Source organism: Trichoplusia ni, chromosome 7, assembly GCF_003590095.1.
Source record: "Trichoplusia ni isolate ovarian cell line Hi5 chromosome 7, tn1, whole genome shotgun sequence".
In the NCBI taxonomy this organism is placed as follows: Eukaryota; Metazoa; Arthropoda; class Insecta; order Lepidoptera; family Noctuidae; genus Trichoplusia; species Trichoplusia ni.
The window spans coordinates 1,077,735-1,097,908 of record NC_039484.1 but is presented as its reverse complement, the minus strand read 5'-3'; the positions used below and the strand labels follow the sequence as shown (position 1 = coordinate 1,097,908).

General features: G+C 36.0%; 2 protein-coding genes across 2 annotated transcripts; one reads left to right on the top strand and one right to left on the bottom strand.

The window, feature by feature from the left end:
- Positions 1-2,326: 2,326 nt before the first annotated feature.
- Positions 2,327-14,957, bottom strand: LOC113495860 (homeobox protein prophet of Pit-1). Its single transcript, XM_026874855.1, has 6 exons — positions 14,841-14,957; positions 11,755-11,940; positions 11,010-11,117; positions 6,682-6,849; positions 4,792-4,933; positions 2,327-2,646 (listed from the first exon to the last, which is right to left on the bottom strand). The coding sequence occupies exons 1-6, from the start codon at positions 14,955-14,957 to the stop codon at positions 2,537-2,539; spliced, it is 831 nt and encodes a 276-aa protein (XP_026730656.1). The 3' UTR covers positions 2,327-2,536.
- A 1,496-nt stretch (positions 14,958-16,453) lies between these two features.
- On the top strand, positions 16,454-18,003 carry LOC113496089. The gene is made up of 2 exons (XM_026875207.1): positions 16,454-16,898; positions 17,165-18,003. The coding sequence occupies exons 1-2, from the start codon at positions 16,856-16,858 to the stop codon at positions 17,809-17,811; spliced, it is 690 nt and encodes a 229-aa protein (XP_026731008.1). The 5' UTR covers positions 16,454-16,855; the 3' UTR covers positions 17,812-18,003.
- Positions 18,004-20,174: the final 2,171 nt, after the last annotated feature.

Here is a 20,174-nt window from a genome sequence, read left to right as displayed (position 1 = left end):
ATCAAATTGTGTTGATAAATGTGTATGAGTTTGACTAGCAATCTTTGGCTTTACTCTGTTTAAATGTAATGAAAATGGCCGCTTATATTAAAATTTGACTAAACAATAGTATCTAGGTAACATTACGATATCGTTGAGCTGTTAACACCTTAGAAAATTATCATGCGGAACCAATTTATATTTACAACAGGCTATATTGCAATGTTGATAACTCTTTAGACTTTGACAGCTCTATTAAAAACAAACCTTTTTTCTACTTTTAAACGAATGAACATCTGCAGGTATCGATATGTTTCGGGATAATCAATCTGAATGAATGGAAGCATTACCTACTCATTTCATGTCTATGTATTGCGACGAAATTTCCCATATTTTCGCCTAGCGTTAGATGTTAAATAAAAATACTTGCAATTGCTAGAATAATGACTATGATAAAAACAAAGTACATTAAACTTAATAAGACACATACAATGTACTATAAATGTGTTCAGTACAATGACATGCCCGTAGAGATTTAACGTCCCAGAGTTCTTAGAAAGACTTGGACGAAAATGTCAACAAGAATCCAACGTGGGTGTTATTTCGTTTACAGTATCTTCTTAACCTTTATAATATTAAGTGATGTAGCTTTATTCGAGCAGAAAGTTGAAAGATAATTGTGAAATGGAAACACATCACGATTTAAATGTCAAAGTTTAAGTAGCTAATATGGTCGTTAAGAAAATACCTGTTTTACTCTTTGCTCTCACAAATAATGTTTTTTTAGGAAGAAGAAAAGAGTTAGATTATTTCAAAAAAATAAACAATAAAGCTGTCAAAGACATAAAGGTCTGGTATTTACCTCAATAAATACAACGATCAAGAAAATACATTAATTAATTATCTTAGGATTTAAAATGTCTGTACAATATGACTAGCATACACAATTTACGCATATTCTCAAACAAACATCACTTAATAAATTAAAACACTATTTGTACCTATGTATAGACTAAACACATCGGAGTGCACGCAATTCGATAGAATTCCGTATCAACATGTGACTTTCTTTTTAATAGTTTAGAAAATATTTTTAGTATGGTGGAAACAGACGCATCACAGCCGTTCGTCACGCACGTTCCGAACATTAATATTCATTCATGAATGACTCGCTACTCCCTTATAATGGTTGTATCTTATGATACTAGCGGTAGCCCGCGGCTTCGCCCGTGTGAGATATCGCTATAGGCATAATCCTGTTTTTTTTAGTCGATTGAAACAAACCCTATGTTATATTCCAATACCTCCAAGAACATGTGTAGTGTCATGACAAAGCGTAACAAACAAACTTACATTCACATTTACATTATTAGTAGGGATAATGTGTGTTTAATATGTATGGACATGTATTTTATAAGAGTTAATGCATAAAATATAAATGGCTTCCGATTTAAAAGTGGTCATAGTTTTACCATTGTTCAAAAATAAGATTAATTTTACGTCGTTCTCCAACTCCGGTTGGGTCCGAAATTAGTCTTGCAATCCTGATCAAGAAATCGATGAAACCGTTGCAACATTTAAGTATAAATTATCTCATGAAAGCTGCTATAAAAAAACACGACTCTGTAAGTATTTAAATCACGAGCATGGAAAATGAATGAATCAGAATAAGCCTTAAGCATGATGGCAATGTATCATACATAATAATGCATGATACATTGCCCTGATGCATGATGCTTAAGGTTAAGGTTAGTTAGAACTATAATTGCGATGTTGACCTATAAAATTCAGGCTGAAGATTTTAATTTTATGTTGTTTATACTTTACAGAAGGCTGTAGTCATAGCCATAGAAACACCTACATTTGTTATGTGGATAGTAGTGATCATAAAAGATAAAAAAAACATTTGGTATAAAGTGTTTAAAATCTGGAAGTCGAAAATATTGATGACATTTCAAGTCGTTTGCATGTATTCCGGGCCGTAACTTTACAATGATTAATTATTCGGCGGCTTAACCTGTTTTGCATGGCTCATCGGTATTTCATTTTACCGAGGTGAATTATTTCCTTTTTAAGCTGAAATAATAAATCACTGGTTTGTAAAATGAAAATACAAGTATGTGGAAGAATTATCGTTTTGCCAAATAGTACATGACTATTTCATATGAGTGTTTGTGCAGAAAATCAGTGCTTAGTTCTATTCGGCAAAACGTTTCAATACGCAACGATCTACGTATTTATAAACGACTTTTAACTGAGTTATTCTTTTCATTTCACATTTTAAAGACATCATAACACAAAAGAACGACATTTTTTTAATCAATCAGTGTTGTTCTTGCATCCGTTCTTAAAATAGACACTGAAGAAAAAACACCAAATAAGTTCCGTTGCCATGACAACGTGCTGTAGCTATAAAATCACTTGCACCTAACAATAAAACCACTGTAGTTATGCGACGTTTCCACGCGTCACGTTACTTCGCATAGTGCTACGCCGACTACGGGGGCGCGTAGTCGTGCGCCGGCGCCGGCGAGTAATCGGCGCCGTGTAGCAACGATTAGGTCTGGTACTGCAGCATCGGCGCTGCCGCCAGATTCGCGTGGTGACCGCTGTTCATCCGCAGCGCGGACAACGACTTGTTGTACCATTCGTCCTCAGCGCTCATACCTGGTGATGGAAATAAATAGGTCAAAATAAAGTTGTTATATAGTACACACAAAAATACCCATACTTATCAAATTAAACATTCTCTTTTTCTCGCTTGGACCATACTTACCTGAAGTAAAATATTTACAATGATTATACAATCCTAAAGTATCTCGTTAGTTGCTATTTACCAAAGTTCTAATAAAAGAAACATCATAAAATAAAGATACATTTCAAGTCGAATTGAACAACGATAATTTACAGTCGACAAGAGCTCGTAGCAAGCTCGTAGCGCTACGCGCACGTTTGGCCCGTAGTCCGTGCCCCGAAGTACATAACTGTATATAGAGTAGCGATATACGAAGAGGAGGGCAGGGCAGCAAATAGTGAGGTACTGAATCGACCCTCGCGTTTTCTCCAGATGCAATCTCGCCGCAGGAAATAAGATATTTGCCAAGACGCCGCGAGGACGCCCGCCAAAGTAAATGTAGTGGAAATTTTCTTATTAGAATATCTACGGTACGATGCCTCGCTTCCATTACTTGCCGAGTTTTTTACGCAGGAATCTTTGCGCCCGCGGCCGCCTCGTATTTCACGGTTTATCGCGTTAAGGTTTTTTTTTTCGATTCTACTCTAGTGTAGTAATTGGATTGTGATACGGAAAATATAATCACATAATTTCTGAGATTTATTTGTTGTTAGTATGTATTTTTTCCTTTCTTTATTTTTACTCAAGTATGTTATTAAAATACGTGACTTGATAGAAAAGAGGTTAATTTTACGTAAATATTTATAAAACTTTCTATTTTATCGACGCGTTCCGGTGACTATGGTTAATAACATTAGTTTCGAATATAAGGTTATGTTGGTAGGTGTGGAGTTAATCTTGGCAAATTAATAATCTCCGGCCGCATACTCAAGGTCCAATCAATAAGAGAACACACGTCTTCAAGTTTGTAAACACTAACCGCGGGCCGCGGTTTTACTCGCATTGATCCAGCGTCATGGTTAGGAAACTTAAATTGATTTCGCCTATATTCGTTTATTCGATTTTGCTCAAAATTTGAAACATTGCAATCCACATATTGACTACTTACGTGTAATGTTTTTTTTTTAGATAATGTTGAGTTGTGACTTGTATTTTTTTAACACAGCCTAATAGAAAAATGAATAACGTGATAAACTTTATGAAATGATGTTTCACTACGTTTATTAGGCATCATTTAAAGTACGGTTACTGTTTTTGTAACGTGGGATTTTTTAAACACCTAAAAAAAAACATTTCAACGGAGCGACCTTTCATAATAACATTCTTTACCACCATTTCTCACAACTCTAACCCCATTCAAATAAAGCATAATAAAAACCAGAGCGGTGATATTAATAAATTGTAATCAAGTTTTTTTTTTCTTTCGAGATCATCTGTCGGGACTGAGCGTGGCTAGGAGCAAGTTTTCCCATTATTACAAGGGATATTTGTATAAAAACGAGGCATCATCTTCGCTCCAGCCAACTTTATAATTGCCTTGACGGCTCTAATAGAAACTTGATGAAAGCTGCCGCGCTCGACGTCTACCGCTTTTTGTTTTACGCTATAAACTTACATTTTAGGTCTTATAGCTGTTATAGTAATTTGTTATATGAAAATGTGAAACAGTGTTTTAGTATGCTTGCGTTAGCTTTGTTGGTTTACGGGGTTTATGCTTTGATTCTTCGGACATTATTTTGTTAACTACGGGACTTTTCTGTGCCTTTTTGTCGTCAACTCTACGCCGCGTTGTAATATTTACTTTATTATATTCTATTAGAAATAAACACCCTTAGTTAACTTACCTGTAGTCCCGAAAACGCAAGCATTATACACACACAGAAATATAAGAATAAGGAAATCACTTAATTATATTTATGATATGTTTTAGACTCCTTTATCTTTTAATAAGTAGCTAGACATTTAGTAATCTTGTCAGTCATTTCAAAACGAAGATCTAAAAATGGTTATTTAAATATCAGGATATTTAAATATAAGTTGGAACCCATTTTTCAAAACAATACCATTTTTGACTGTACCAAACATTATATAATAAAGTCAATACACTCTTACATAATGTTAGGTTTCACTACTAAAATTAAAACCCGAACTAAGTACCTAAATATAAAGTGACTCACCCATAGTATCTTGTCGCATGCCGACGGCGCTCATGTTGGCGCCGTGTCCCATGGAGAACCCTTGCGGCATGGGGTACGAGCCGCCGCCCATCTGAGATAACGAGAATATATCCTTCTGCAACTCTTCATAACTGCCGTGGTGCTGTAGGGAAAAAATAGGTTAGTTTAAGGGACTAAAGTTTGAAATCTTGCGGATTTTTTTTTGTTGTTTGAGTTGCAATAAAATTATTGATCCATTTTTTATGCTAGATTTAAATGAAAATTCACTTTTAAAAAATTATGAAATTTGAACCTTGTGTCGCTAGGATGTATCTCAAACATTCAAGTCACACGCACACAGACACCTAGATTCGGGACAAGCATTTGTGATTCAATCGAATGCTTTGCCTGAAGCTAAAATGACTCTGGGTTCCGATTTTGGAAAATGTCATTCCTCTGAAGAAGAACCGACAACTGGCAAGAAACTTCAAAAGTTAAAAATGTACAGAAAGAAAAAAACAAGCGCAACTCGACAAACAATGATTACTCTTTCATAGATTCTTATACATTTCTTATAGCCAATTATTGCTATGTCAATCCAGATTTCGTACCGAAAAATCAAATTTGAGGATCAACAATTTTCAAGTAGCTCGACAGTAGAAACAGTCGAATATTTTCCGCCTTAATAAAGTCAATTAAAAACAGCCTCATTTTAATGATAGCAAAGTGCACGCAAAACCAAAGCGGCTGTACAAAAGTATATTATCATCGGACTGTGACGCAATCTCGTCATCTCATTACCAGCACGCAGTACGCTGTGAACATAATGATTTTTCCCGCCCTGTTTTATGTTAATCGCGTAAATTAATCCGCGGCTTTATGTTTTATACCGATTAACACTTCCGTTAATGGGATAGCGGTGTGAAATTACGTTAGGTCGCCGAACGCGGCGGCAATGGTTAGCACTGTTTTAAAAGTTATTGTTATTTTATTGTGATTTGTGCGAAGTAAAAGCTGGCAAGTTTTAAAAGCGATTTTCTCTTTCTTTTGCACAAATGTAACTATATCTACTCAGTAGATTGTCGTAAACATCTTCCCTGGCCACACTATGCACGGATACTTGTGTAATTTATAAAAACATCAGATAAATTAGATATAATTTACGATTTACGATAGGCGTCGATATAATTTCGGACATAAGTTAATATCAACTACAGTTAGAACTGTAATCAAGCCAACGTGTCATGATAAATCTGCGTGCACATAATCCTAACCGACCTACATAGCTAGACACATGATACATTTATTTCTGCAATTCCAAAATTATTGGAACCTGCGGCTGGTATTTGCATTATTTTCGTCGGTCAGTCGGTGCGAGCGCACAATCCCATTACGCCGTAATCACAGACACTGATTAGCACCGTATGGTAATGAGCCTACAAATTGTGGCAAAACATGTACAAACAGTATATGTTTTTAGTTCATTATAGCTTAGAGGGGTAGGCCTAAACACACTCGTATTTGGTGCAGTCTATATGGAGTAACTGTTGGTAGAAATGATTTATCTTTATGTGATTAACTTATCTTACCTCGTCCGAATGTATGGAGATAGTATTAGTTAGGTGACTTTCTCCTCTAAAACCATTTGAGCGTTTCTTGGCTAGAGAGGATGTTGACCATGGTAACCTAATTTAGGTACTTGCGACAAACGAAGGCGAAAAATAATAATAAATGTCGAGTTTATGAGATTTGCGTTGTCCCTTGTGCGATGGTACTTAGGACTTAAGGCGTTTGAAACGTATGGTTGGATTAAGAAAGACTATTGTGATTTTAAAGAAAGGAGTATAGTCTATTAGAATCGAGAAGCCGCTGTGGATCATGAAAAAAATAATTAATACTCATTGTATTTACCTGTGGGTACCGATTGATGGTGTTGGGGTGTGGATAAGGCTGGTATCCCCGGTAGCCCTGTATGTTCCGCATCATACCGTTGCAGCCCGGCAGCACAGCCGGTGCCAATGCTTTCTGAAGCTGCTTTTCCTGCTTACGATACTTCGCGCGACGGTTTTGAAACCACACCTAGTGGGAAGAAAATAAGGTTGCAATTAGTCTGATTTTGAATTGACAATCATGGTGACATGGTGATTTATTGAAACTAAATTTTCTGGGACACTCTGGGTTTCATCTCTCAGAAACTGTTTAATACTTGAAGCCATTGATATATGGGTTTTTTAATATACCTAATATCAATGATTGAAGTTTACAAAAACTTGATCTAGGTTTTTAATAAAACAAAAGTCGTATATTTTTTACTGTCATTTTTGTCTAGTGTGTGAAGGCATGAGCGGGCAGGATTAAAACCTTCTTGTTATATTCAGAACTTTTCCGGAGAGATCGTTCTGTAAAGCTTTCTTGGTAAACGGTAAATCTTGCCTGCCTGTTTGCAAGTTCATAGTTTTGAACCCCTCGTGTAACGAAGAACATCCAAGCTTTATATCTCAAGCCGGGGAAGCGGTATATAAATGTACATAGATATAAAACAATGGACAAAACACACGAGCCCCTAATCTGTGTGTTGTCAACGGGAATGAAAGCGTGCGTCGTTTGATATGGTGATTAGAGCTGATTAGAGGGAGAGGGTGGAGTGCCTCCCTCTCACCCTCCTCCCGGGCAGAGGGGGAGGGGCGGGGCGCCCTCCGTACGCACTCTCCATATAAATAAACCGATATACCCTATACCTAACAGTTAGTGAGCCCACCCTATCCAAAATATATATTATGTAGGTATTTCCTATCGGCGTTTCTCAAAGTTGTTTAATTTGTTATTCGATGTAAAATGAAGTTTATTTTCAAGCATTGCAAGTTATATCATAGACTAGACTTAGGTTTTTTCTTAAGTATTTGTGTTTATTCTTTATTTACAAAGATAAAGGCTTTTAAAATTTGACTATAATTGAAAGACACATTCCCTTCCGCATTAAAATACATTTACGTTTAATTTTATAGGTTATTTTTTATTTATCTATTTATTTAATGAAAATGTAAAAATGACATCATTTTTACATTTTCATTAAACATTACAAAATATATTAGATTAGGAATGATAAAAAGTCATTTTAACTAAGATTACAAATAATCAAAGAGGTCGCAAAATAAACTTGCAAAAAATTCATACATTTTATAAAAATATTTCAATTTCATACACCAACCGAAAACTGCTATTCTCAAAAAATATCGCGGCTATTAAGTACCAAGGTACCAAGGTTAGTAGCCGTTATCTACTCATACACTACTTACTATAAAACGATAAGCCCTTCAGTTTGAGAAACGCACCGTTTTGTTAAGGACCTATCTACCTACAGCGAGGGATAAAACATAAATGGGATATTAGTTTTTTCGCAAAGCTACCCAACATCCGGCCGCGGTGCGCGTTGTGATGAAAAACGAAGTGATTTCCTAACATTTCAGAAAACGTATCTTTTTGTGATGAGAATGTATTGGATCACGCCAGTTACACATAGATAATATATTGCTTGAATTCATGATTGTTGAAAGGTATTGTTAAATTTAGATGTAAAATATTTAGAAATAATGATTTTCTTCAGTTTTCAATCAGTCTCAATTTTCGTTAGTATTCAATTAGTAATATTTGGTATATAAATGTAAAATAAATAAATTTAAAAGATAGCAGCAGATGGTTTTTGAATATTAAATAGTAGCTATGAATTTATAAGAGATCTCTTTGTATTCCAGATAACTTGAAATCTATTCTTCCGGTGATTAAAGTAGGAATCAAATTGTGAAAAATCGATGTTTAACGAAAAATTTGACGAAAAGGACTAATTTTCAAAATAGCCAAAGAACAAAAAGTAGTTTTTTTTAATTGACCTTGCATTAAATAACATCAGGTAAATTATAAATACCTTCATGGGTCTTATATTAAATGATTAAAAAACATTCAATGTTTTCTACATACCAACATTAAGTATGTGGTAAACACACGAGGTTGTGGCGGTTGGGCAAGATAAGGAAAACAGATCAATACATTCTCAGCAGGAGCACAAAACAGATAGGTATGAGTATATACCTAGTTCAGAATGGGTCTGTATGGTGAGGTTGCGTTGTGGGAAGCGGGTATCGTTAGACAATACAAACTAAGCCAGACCAGCCTATAGATCATTCATGATATGGCAACAACGGAAGAGTCACATAGGTATTTTTGGAAGCAACAGAAAGCCAAGTCATAGAAAAGTATGATCGGAGCTAGATTTCATAACAATATCGATGTAAGCACGTTGCTGAAAAATGTTATTCCTAAAAGTGCCTACTTGTACAAAGTCACTTCTATTTTCTCTAAACTCAATACAGGACTCAAAAACAGTTAACAATAAACAATTCAGCTATAGAGTTAACTCAGTAAAGATCCGACTTCTAAAACACTTTGTTCAGGACACAACGAGGTATAGATAGCTATCTAATATCGCGACAGAGTACCAAGTTATCCGAAGAAAACGGTCGCCTTTAAACTGAAAAAGCACGGGGATCCAACAAAACATTTTCTTATTTCCAATTGTAGAATTCATTTGAGGGCAGAGACAATGTCGAGAGGCGCGCGGGGAGGATGAGCGGCTAACTTCGTTACGGATCCATTTGATGGGATTGCAATGCCTCAGGGGCCACCCCGCCCCCCCGCCGCGCCGCGACCCGCGCACTCCCGGCGACGTCGTATTTTTATATCGAAATTTCCTCTAGAAGGAGGGAGCTCGACGTCGACGTCGTCTTTAACGTTTACATTCTTATGTAGCGTCGCCTAAACGTTAATAGCCTCCTACGGAGCGCGCGTGCACGAACATACATAGCCACGTACATGTATCGGCGTCTGCTCGTATGTGTACGAGAGCACTCGCTCGTACTTACTCGAGTGCCGCACTCGGCGCACTCATCTACGCGCGTTTTACGTGCTTTTAGCTTTGGTAGCGAGCGACGTAAAAGTATCAAATAATGTGGTTTCGTTCAAATTATATTTTCCAAGAAAAGCTTCGTCATCCATTGGGCCTAAAAGAAAAGAGTAATTGTCGTCTTGATGGAACGGCAGTGAATAAAATATCACTTGAAAGCTATTTGATATGTATGCAAATTAATATGTGATTATTAGATTACCTACGTCGAAAGACGAATCTTTTTAGGGTGCGGTAATAGCATTCGTAGGTAGGTATGAGGCCAGTTACAAAAAGTCAATGGGAAGACCGATAGACGTAACTTTAATAGAAGATGCTAAAAGTCATGTTCTGAATAAAACATCTAAAGCGACAAATTAGGTGCTCCGGGGACAAATCAATATCGAGGGTCCCGGGGGATTGAGCAATTTAAAACTGAGATAAAGATCTCTCGCGAGTTACTGTAAGCATTTCGTATTCATACGGTCGAGGCCGACAGATGGCGCTTTAATTCAATCCGCCTCCGGCCTACGCTCCAAATTGTATTATCCGAGTATTCGCGCATCATTGATATTTCGACAATTCCATCCAAGAACGACTGGCGTGATACTATTGTGCTGCCTCCAATATTTTGTACTTTTTTATTCGCACGGCGGGTGGTCCATTTTTCCCAACATTCCTGTATACGTTAATTGAATCGCGAATGTGAATATTTAACATAATATGCAACGGCATATGAATCTGCTGCGTATATGTTAACTTTGGAGAATTGATGGTGATAGTTGGCAAAAATATTTTATGTTATTTTCGATTGTGGTAAATTTGGAATTCAGTTATGCATTAATTTTCTGGTTGTGTCTAGATTTTGTATTTGACTAAACTTTAGGTACTGCTGCGGTTATCGGGAAAATGTGGAAATACTACAAAACTAAAAGTAAGTCAGAAATACTAACAGTTACTATGTTCTAATATTTTATGACTCTTCAAAGTCATCCCAAGATGTTCACATCTTACCAATAATTATGGGGGATTTAGTTCTTATGTGTGCATGCGTAAGATAACCATTCCTTGTGTCCAATTTCTAACACGGCCTTAAATTGTCGACAAACTTAACACTTCTAAGGGTCTCTTCCATAGATAACTTATATATTATAAATAATTTATTTTACGTTTTGACAGCTATATATCCTCCGATAGAAGTTAACTGATCATTGAAAAATCGACCATAAGTACATACATATAATAGTTATTGTATGTTGTTACATTTAATTGAAGTAAATATGTATATAGTAAGGTAACAAACCTGTATCCGCGCCTCGTTGAGTTTCGTCGTCCTCGCCAGCTCTTCTCTACAGTAAATGTCGGGATAATGTGATTTGGCAAATGCCGCTTCTAATTCCGCTAATTGTTCCTGTTGCAACAAAACCACAAACTAATTAGTTTCGTTGTTTAATTATATTATGTAATTAGTAAAATAATTTTGGCAGATTTCATAAATGGTGTAATGATTTCTTTAATATTTGGTATTTGGGTGCACTTGCTAGTAATCAAAATTGTTTCACGACATTTATTTTTTTTAGGTCTTCAATGTTTTAACTTATTCGAATTCCATAATACATGTCTCACCTACTTCAAGAGTTAGTTTCTTATGAAAATTTGAAACCTCTCTATACCATGCAATTATTTGTTAGCCTGATTACCTTGATTAAATAAAAAAGTAGTTCACATAAAGCTATTAATTATCCTACCAGGTTTCAAACAGCGAACATTTGCTTGTCTCAATTATATTCCTACATGGCAATCCTAACCAGGGCCTCAAACGTAAGTTCGTTTTCAAGAAATTCGCATATTTTCGACATAATCACTTTACCTTTTACCTTGAGCTTATTTTTAATTTAAAGTCAAAGTGTCAAATTGAGATACACAGGTAGCTCAAAATATAAGGTCGCATTACAATGAAAAAAATCAGTTCTGATCAGCCTCATGGGTAAAGAAATGATCTTAACTTATCTAAAAGAAAAATAAATGGAGCAGTTTTGATAAATTACCTGTGTGAAGGTAGTCCTGTGTCGCCGGCGCGCTGGCGTGGGGCATGACGCCGTGGTGGGAGTGTGTCCTGCGTGCTGAGGACCTAGAGCCGGCGACAGAGCTGACGCACCTGACGCGCCGCTGGCCCCACCTGGCTCCGGCTTTAATTTTTTGAACGCACCTTCCGCTGTTGAAAAGACAGTTGGTCATTTTGTGTTGACGGAGTAAATGCTAGTACTAATGATATTGTTTTACAAAAGGTGTGTACAAACGACTTCATTAATCAATAAAATCGGTTGATACGTTCGGAGTTCTGAGCTAACAACCATAAAGAAATACAGACGTAATGTAAACTTCCATCTTTATGAAGTCGGTTGAAAATTAAGAATAGTTAAGTCAAAATAAGCCACAAACAAATGATGGTGTTAGTCAAAAAGATCTACATCATGTCAAGACACTGTATTGATACATATCGTAGATTAAACCAGTCTTATCAGATAATTTTCAAATTTAAGGTGAAAATACATTCTTCCTTGCATTAAAAGACGATAATAAAACAATAGACCATAATGTGTAAGTGTCATATTATACATGTGTTCTATATCTAATAAAAGCCTGTTAACATCCTCTACTAATTTCGTCCAGTACCAAAGAAACGATCTTATTTGCATAGCGGGCGACGCATAGACCCCTTACCGTAGGTCAAGTTCGCGCGGCCCGTGTAATTGTAATTGCGTTGCTTTAACTAACGCTGTTAGGTAATGATTCCAAGAGGTGAGCCGCAAACGTTTGAGTGGAACCACTGGGCCGTGATTTTGTTGTGGTCTTGTTTTTTTTAGCAGGTGAAAATGGAATAGGGCAGTGGTAAATTACTAAATTCATCGATAGGTAGATAGATGGTAAATGTAAAGTAGGTGAACAAGAAAGGTTTTTTTTATTAATACGAAAAATACAGTTATTAAAAAAATCTAAAAGGAAGATCTATAGTGAAATTTGGTTGTCCTCTGTCGATATTATATCAACCAATCAAAATCGCGATTATGCGATACCAAGAATAACCAAAAATAAGTAAAGATTATTCGATTATGTTGTTAAAATAACGCTAAGAGATCATTAAAACAGTTGTACAAAACTTCTTATCTTTGTTGCTTGTCTTGAAATTGTGTATGCCGAGTCACAAGACTAACGATAGCTAAGAATCATCGATTCAATATGTTACCATGTTTGTTTAAATAAAACTATGAACTAGCTAACAAAATTCTCATGAATAAAGAAACCGATTGAAGCAGAGGCCACAACGTTATCAAAATCAGTTAAAATCCGTGCAATCATGGAGAAAAAGTAGTTCACATAAAGTAATTAATTATCCTAGCAGGTTTCAAACAGCGAGCCTTTGCTTGTCTTAATTATATTCCTACATGGCAATCCTAACCAGGGCCTCAAACGTAAGTTCGTTTTCGAAAAATTCGCATATTGGCGACATAATCACTTTACCTTCGGTTTCTCTGAGCTTCTGAATTAAGTGGGGGAGATTTTAAAAGCGCCGTCGGAGGTCGGTTTCGAAGTATTCATGCATTCCCTTTGACGCTGTTCCCGGCTACTTACTAATTAACATGGAGCTAAGTGTTTGCGTCCGCGGTAAACGGAGCCTTTTAACGTTTAAAAGGTTGTATTTTTTTACTCGCTTCTATGTTTTTAGGGGCTTTGATGGCGAATATATTGGTTTCGCTTTTTACCTGACATTTTTCCGAGATGCGATTAAACCATTAGAGATAGAAGTTAAATGGATGTTTTACGCAGTATAACGGTTTGCGTAAATGGTCTGATATAATTAAATCAGTTCGGTTTGTGACCGCATTTGGAGCCAATTATGTATTAATCAATCGGAACAAACAATCCGCAAATTGAACTGATCAACGGGTAATTAATCTTTCTCAAAATCTAGATGAAATTTAAAAACATTTCTATATTTTCGATTTCAACAAATAGTTTTATCTATGCATCTGTGTAGGGGTAGAGTATCAATTAGAGTTGAAAAATTGCGCCCGACTTGTAACAAGTCAGCGAACAGTATTTACTTGTGTTGAACATTTGTTCGGGGGCGTAACAGAGATTCAATGTAACATGTCATTAGGGGGCTGTAATTCCCTAATTATGACGATTGACATAAAAGCGCCATCTGTGGCCGTCGAGAGGTGTCGGGTGACTGCGCCGAAGTGTCGCAAATAATAGATTAGTGGAAATTGAGGCGTGATGTCTTTGGATTATGTTGGGCAGGACTTTTTGCCCTTTGTCTTTAGGCAGATGGACATTTAACATCAATGTATGATAAAAAAAGGTCTGATGTATTTTAAGAACATCATAGTTTGGTGAAATAACTTTCATTACCGATAGATGAGCTATGCCCCTTTTTTCGAATATTTGACATGAAAACAATTATTTAAATATCACATTTCATAAAAGATAGCTTTTAATCTTCCTTTATCATTCATAATAACAAAGATTTTCCTCTAACAATATCTGCAAAGAGCTTCAAAGTCATACCGAATTTGTGACGCAATTGAAATCACAATTTTTAAATCAGGAAATATTTCTCGATCACCGAACCCCATTGGAGACCACCTCCTGCGAGCCGCGGGGTACACCCGGAGCGTCCATATGTTCTGTACAATAATGCACTTGTGATCGGCGCAAATGCCGCAAATCCTACAGATTGCGGCTTAATCGGTGTAAAATAGAACCGATAAATGGAATAAAGGTTCAAAGTTCATTTTTTTTGCCCTTGGTATTCTTTAGCCTGTATGAAATAGTACTGCTTGTGTTTTCTTCTGTTCATGTTGTACTGTTATTATATTATGATACATGTATGCATCTAAGGATGAGAATCGTGTCGAGTCATTAAGACAAACTAAAACAACGATAACTGAAAGATTTAACATTCCGTCCCAGTTTGTAATTAGACAGGACATTCCAAAAAAGATATGAATGGCTATTTGTGCAATGTAAAAAAAGAACACCATTGTTACAAGGAAAGTACAAAAATCAATTCAACGCCAAGAAAGACAGAAAAAAAGTAAGTCAAAATAATTCGATACACGGTTCTAACCCGTCTAATAACTTTTTTCGAGTGCCAGCTGATCCTTAGGGTCACTGTGCACATCACAATAGGTTTAGCGGATTTGGACGGAGGGTGCGCCTGCGCCGGTGACAATCGACACTCCATTATGTCGAGAGACTCTTACAACAAGATTATTATGCGCATATTGGTTAGCTGTTTAAGGGGATTACTAGTGGGTACTTTTATTTACAGTTTAGGTATTTTTTTTAGGAGAATGTTTTTTTTTTAGAATGTTTTTAATACGTGTTTTGTTTTTGTTCATACTAAATCTCTAAATAGAAACATTAAAAAAGGAGAAAACGGAATATATTTGTTATTTTTTATATTTTTGGACATGTTTGTTACACTTATTGATTTTGGAAACTATGCACAAACATTTTATCATGTGGGTTGTATGTTCAGCATCACTTCGTTTACAATTCTTTTGCTAGCCATATTTCGCTGCAGGACAGTAATTCATTTCAAATTTCAACAAACTAGAGGAGGCCTTCGTAAGTATCCCAAAAAGACAAAAAAATTCTAAAGTAGTTTATAATCCTTTCCTCTTCAATTTCTTCAAAGCGTCGTCAACATCTGCATTATTGTACAAAAGAGTTGACCATTTCCGGTTTAAATCCGTCCATTACTATGCCACAAAAGCGTGATGATGGACAGGTGTGAACGGCACGAGGCTGCCACGCGGCACGCATTAACCGTTAATCCGGTGTTTTGTAGCGTGGGCGGTTTACAAGGGTACTACATACCACCAGTATTTTATTGTCGTGTGATGATATAGCAGAAAGAAGGACTACTTAATGAAATAGAATGAAATAATTTACTCTGCCAATAAAATAGGCGTTATCACTTTGAAATGTCATTTTTTTAAGCTAGATGGAGTCTATATTACCCTGACAAGAATCGTCGAAACAAACTCAAGGGCCATCGCCTCTTTTAAAGACCCGAAAATGTAGTTTTTCCACAATGAGTAAATAGTAGTAGTAAGAGTAGAAGATTTTCCACAGTGTCTTTTCGGACTGGCCTTTGGAAGAAAGAGCCAGATCGATCTGAGCACATCTGACCCTTTAATGATAAGAGTCATGAGAGAGTTACTCAGTACACGTGATGAGCTGCAGTCTGTATAACCCTACAGATAACGTCAGCGTGGCTGAGAACTGGTCCTATATCTATATAAAATATGATTCTGCTTGCCTTTGATCGGTACAATTTGAGCAAGGGATTTGATTAGCATTTAAGTCTGGATTAATTATATAGAAGAGGGCAAATGTGATGACAAGAACAACTACACAGTACACGTATATATATTGTTCACGTTTGGACGTTAATCACTACGCAACTGATCATGTCATCGAGTAAATTATTTCGTGTCCCTTTTTAATTCTTAGTTAATTATTTAAATAATTTATTTTAAAAAAAATTGGTAATTCCGATGACGATAGCATACTACTGGTTGATCATAATTGGCCCTGCCTAGTATTTGTAGCAGGAACTATTTTTGTAATTTCGACTATTCGTAGAGTCAAATTGTGACGTATATTTGTAGCAAAAATAACAGGCGCCAAACCCTTTTTAAAATATTCCCGTCATATATTGCGTTTTGTAAAGCGGGCCTGGGTTGCGAGCTAAAATTAGCAACTGAGATATTAAATACTCAAATTAAAACCTCATTAATTCTAAAACCGGCGTATATTCTCTATCTTTGTAATGTCACATCTGGTTTATGAGTGACAGAACTTTGTATTTTCTAATGTATGCTCATATTATCTAACGCGAATAAATAGTTGATAAAAGCCAAAAATTTGTATAAAGCCATATAATTTGAACGTATTTGTTGCTTAGTTACAAATCTCCTCCTTCGTTAGATTAATATGTTATTTAGTGACTTTCGGGTATCGTGGAAGTGATTTTAATTTATTATTGTTAATAGTTAAACCAATTAGTCCTAACGAGTCTTAGGTGGATAGTTCATCAGTTCTAATCGTAACGTCCGTGTTATAACAGTTATTATGGAATCGTTTCACATTATATTCCACGTTCTAGTGATCACTGGTAAGTTTTAACATTTCTTTCATTTTGTTAACCCCTATTATTCAATTATGCTTCTCGTTTCCTCCATAGAACTGTAGACTTTTTGTCTCTGTCAGTCTACCAGTTTATTCCTAAAAAGTAGGTTGTTATTAAAAGTGTAGGTACATGATAATGCAGTGATTCATTACAAATGTATAAAATGTCTAAGGCCTTTAATAAACCCGTTATGATCTTTGCTGGTGATTAGCTGTAATTGTATTTACTCAGTTTTTATCAATTGCTTTCAGGACTCACTATTCAATTCACTGAAGCCGGTCTAATAACACCCATCGGAGGTATGAGCTCGATTAGTTTTAGACCATTAATAACAACTGGATATATTCAAAACAGTCCAATATTACGGCAACCTAATCCGGGATTAACTTATATCAATCCCGTTAGCCCAACGCCTATAAATGGTGCGAACTCATGGTTTTACGTTAACAGGCCAACTATTCAAAAAGGAGTTTTGACTCAGAATCCATGGTTCTCGGGATCTACCCCATCTGCGGTATTTAACATACCTACAGGAGGACCAAAAACTGACAACACACCTGATTATGATGCGATCCTAGCCCAGAGATTCCCTGATGCTTACAAGTTGTTGGAAGAATTGAGGAGATTAAACAAGAAAAAGGAGGAACAGAGAAAGAAAGAACAGAGGCCAAATGTTTCTGAAGGGACAACAGGAGAACCTGATTCGAAGTCCGACAACATTTTCACTCCTGACGTGAAGGATATTGGACACATGACTACTACAAAACCGAGTATGATTAATGGGAAGTATGTTATGACAAAACTTACGAAAAAGAAGTTCTATCAACAAGCGCAACCGGTGAGGCCTGAGAGTGAGAAACCAGAGACGAAAGAAGTAGTGTACTTTATTGATACGTAAAAGCATGTCTTTAAGGATTAGCGCTGTCACAACCATCTGTTAGTACGTTTGTATATGCTAAGAAAGCGCTGGGCCTATGAACTAGTCCCTGTTGTTTCTACACATGGAGACCACAGATTTTTTTTCTGGATTACTGTCTTATTCATTTCCTACAGACAATTCATTCTTGAAACAACAAGAATCCTCAAACAGGCTCGGCGACTTTTGTAAGCTTATAATTATATAAAACACTCAATGCGATTTTTAATTACAAGTTTTGAGTAGAGCATAATTGATTCCCGTACTTATTAATTGTAACTACAATAACTTTTATTAATGAGAAGTCTTTATTACGTGAACGTAGAAACCACTAGTTACTGAAGTATTACCCAATATTGTTATTGTTTTATTTTTGTGGAAAGTATTTTTTTGCCAATCTGGTGTTTCTGAATCAAGTAAAGACTTCATGTCTACTATTTTACTTCATTATCTGAACTGATCTTACTCATAGTTAAATTTCGACTAACTGATCTAAGTCATGTAGTCATAGCAAAACACCGTTGGAGTTATTAATATCAATATCAGATCATATAATCGATAGTATTTTAATAGATCTAAATAATCTGAACCTTACTACAGTTTGCACGTACTGACTTTGAATTTTACCGCAAACATTTTCATATATAATTACGTTTATAATTTTATTGCTTGTGTATGTACTAGTTGTACTAGTATCCTTTAGTATCGTACTAGATTACAATCTGCTAATAAATATCTATGTTATTAAAGAAGTTCGTTTTTATTTTAGGTAAACCTCATATATATATTCACTTAATTTTGTCAAGAAATCGTGTGTGATTATTTAGGTGGCTTTCCAAAAATATGACATTTTGAAAGTGGTGGAAAAACTCGATCTGTTCGAATATTCCATCGCCAGTGCAACCAATTGGTTCCAAAATGTACGGACAAGCCAAAAGAGTTTCGCCGCACGTAGAACCATTGTTGGAATACGTGACAGCCTGAATGCAGGCAACTACAAAATCCTCATGAAAAGAAACCGTACTGCCTACTGTAGTTGATAATATGGACTATGGAAGTTAAGTTCGAAATATGTATTATTACCATCAAAATTAAAGTTCGATACTCTGTAGCAGAATCTAATTAAATAATATCTGCTTTCGTAAAACGATGTTATTTAGTCAGAACCGATTAGGTATGAAACAAAGTTTAAATCATCCTTCCCTACACAGCGTTGCCACACATTTTCGTCAATGTTACAATTATTATTCAGCGTACATTAAACGCGAGGACGTATATTCAACTCGGCAACCCGAACCGCTTGAAAATTCAGGCTTCGCTCGCGGCGGGGGAGTGTTGAGGGGGTGGCAGGGCGCGGGAGGGGGGCCGGGGACGGTCGTTAGTGACATTTCGTATTCATGACGTCAGCCGCGGGCCGATTGTTTGCAATATTACTCTAATTGGAATTGTAATTATACGCACATATCCCGCGTAGTGGCTACCTACGTGCTCGGTTCTAGATTCTCTCGTTATTTGAATATTGTCGTGTTATACCTACTCGGTACACAACATGCCTTTGTGTTGGCGTGGTAACAACAATGGGCCTATTTTAAAACAAAAATGTTCGGTATTTTTGGTCATGACCTTATAGCTGTCATAAAATAGCGTCAAAGAATGTGGTGAAAGCTAATTTTGTTCTACGTAATATTGAATATTGAATGGTCTTATTTAGATGAAATTCATACAAGACCGAAGGTAATTGCAACTGAGGCTTATGCCATGCAGTGTGATCTTAAAGGAAAAATAAAGTAAGGGCTATGGATGTAATGTCCTTTGTCATGTGGATTAAATCCACAGCACAATAATAATGTAGGTTTGGTTTGATGGCTTCAGGTTCAGGTTTTATTGGACGAAATACCGTTGGTAGTGATATGTGTAACTGGATAATCTTCTTCTATTTGTATGGATGACCTGGTGTTAGAGTTTGGACTACTCTCTGACGCTGTAGGTTAATTTATTTTCTGGCTATGTTTTACTTTACCCTTTTTGAAATAATGAAATAAGTTTCGATTCGAACCTAACATATTTGTCTTTTTTAGTCTAGTGACATGATATCAGTCATGTCAATAGTAGAGCCGACAAAGTCAGCTTATTTTACTCCATACTCCTGGCATCCTCTTGTTACTGCTTTATATACACATACAACCTATCTCATGGTACTCAAACTGAAAATAACTAATTTACATGATGTATACACATTACAGCATAACTACAGTAGAAAGTTACACTTCATCAAACACAAAAACTTAATTTCTTAATCAACTTTCGAACAAACTAGTTTTTTATACATGCCAAAACAATTTGCT

Excerpts from the sequence above, each read along its gene's own strand:
- LOC113496089 (XM_026875207.1), top strand. The coding sequence starts at position 16,856 with ATGGAATCGTTTCACATTATATTCCACGTTCTAGTGATCACTG. Across the intron at positions 16,899-17,164 it reads CCACGTTCTAGTGATCACTG|GACTCACTATTCAATTCACT; the intron begins GTAAGTTTTAAC and ends AATTGCTTTCAG.
- LOC113495860 (XM_026874855.1), bottom strand. The coding sequence starts at position 14,957 with ATGGAGTGTCGATTGTCACCGGCGCAGGCGCACCCTCCGTCCAAATCC. Across the intron at positions 6,850-11,009 it reads TCAACGAGGCGCGGATACAG|GTGTGGTTTCAAAACCGTCG; the intron begins GTTTGTTACCTT and ends TCTTCCCACTAG. Across the intron at positions 2,647-4,791 it reads CATGCGACAAGATACTATGG|GTATGAGCGCTGAGGACGAA; the intron begins GTGAGTCACTTT and ends TTCCATCACCAG.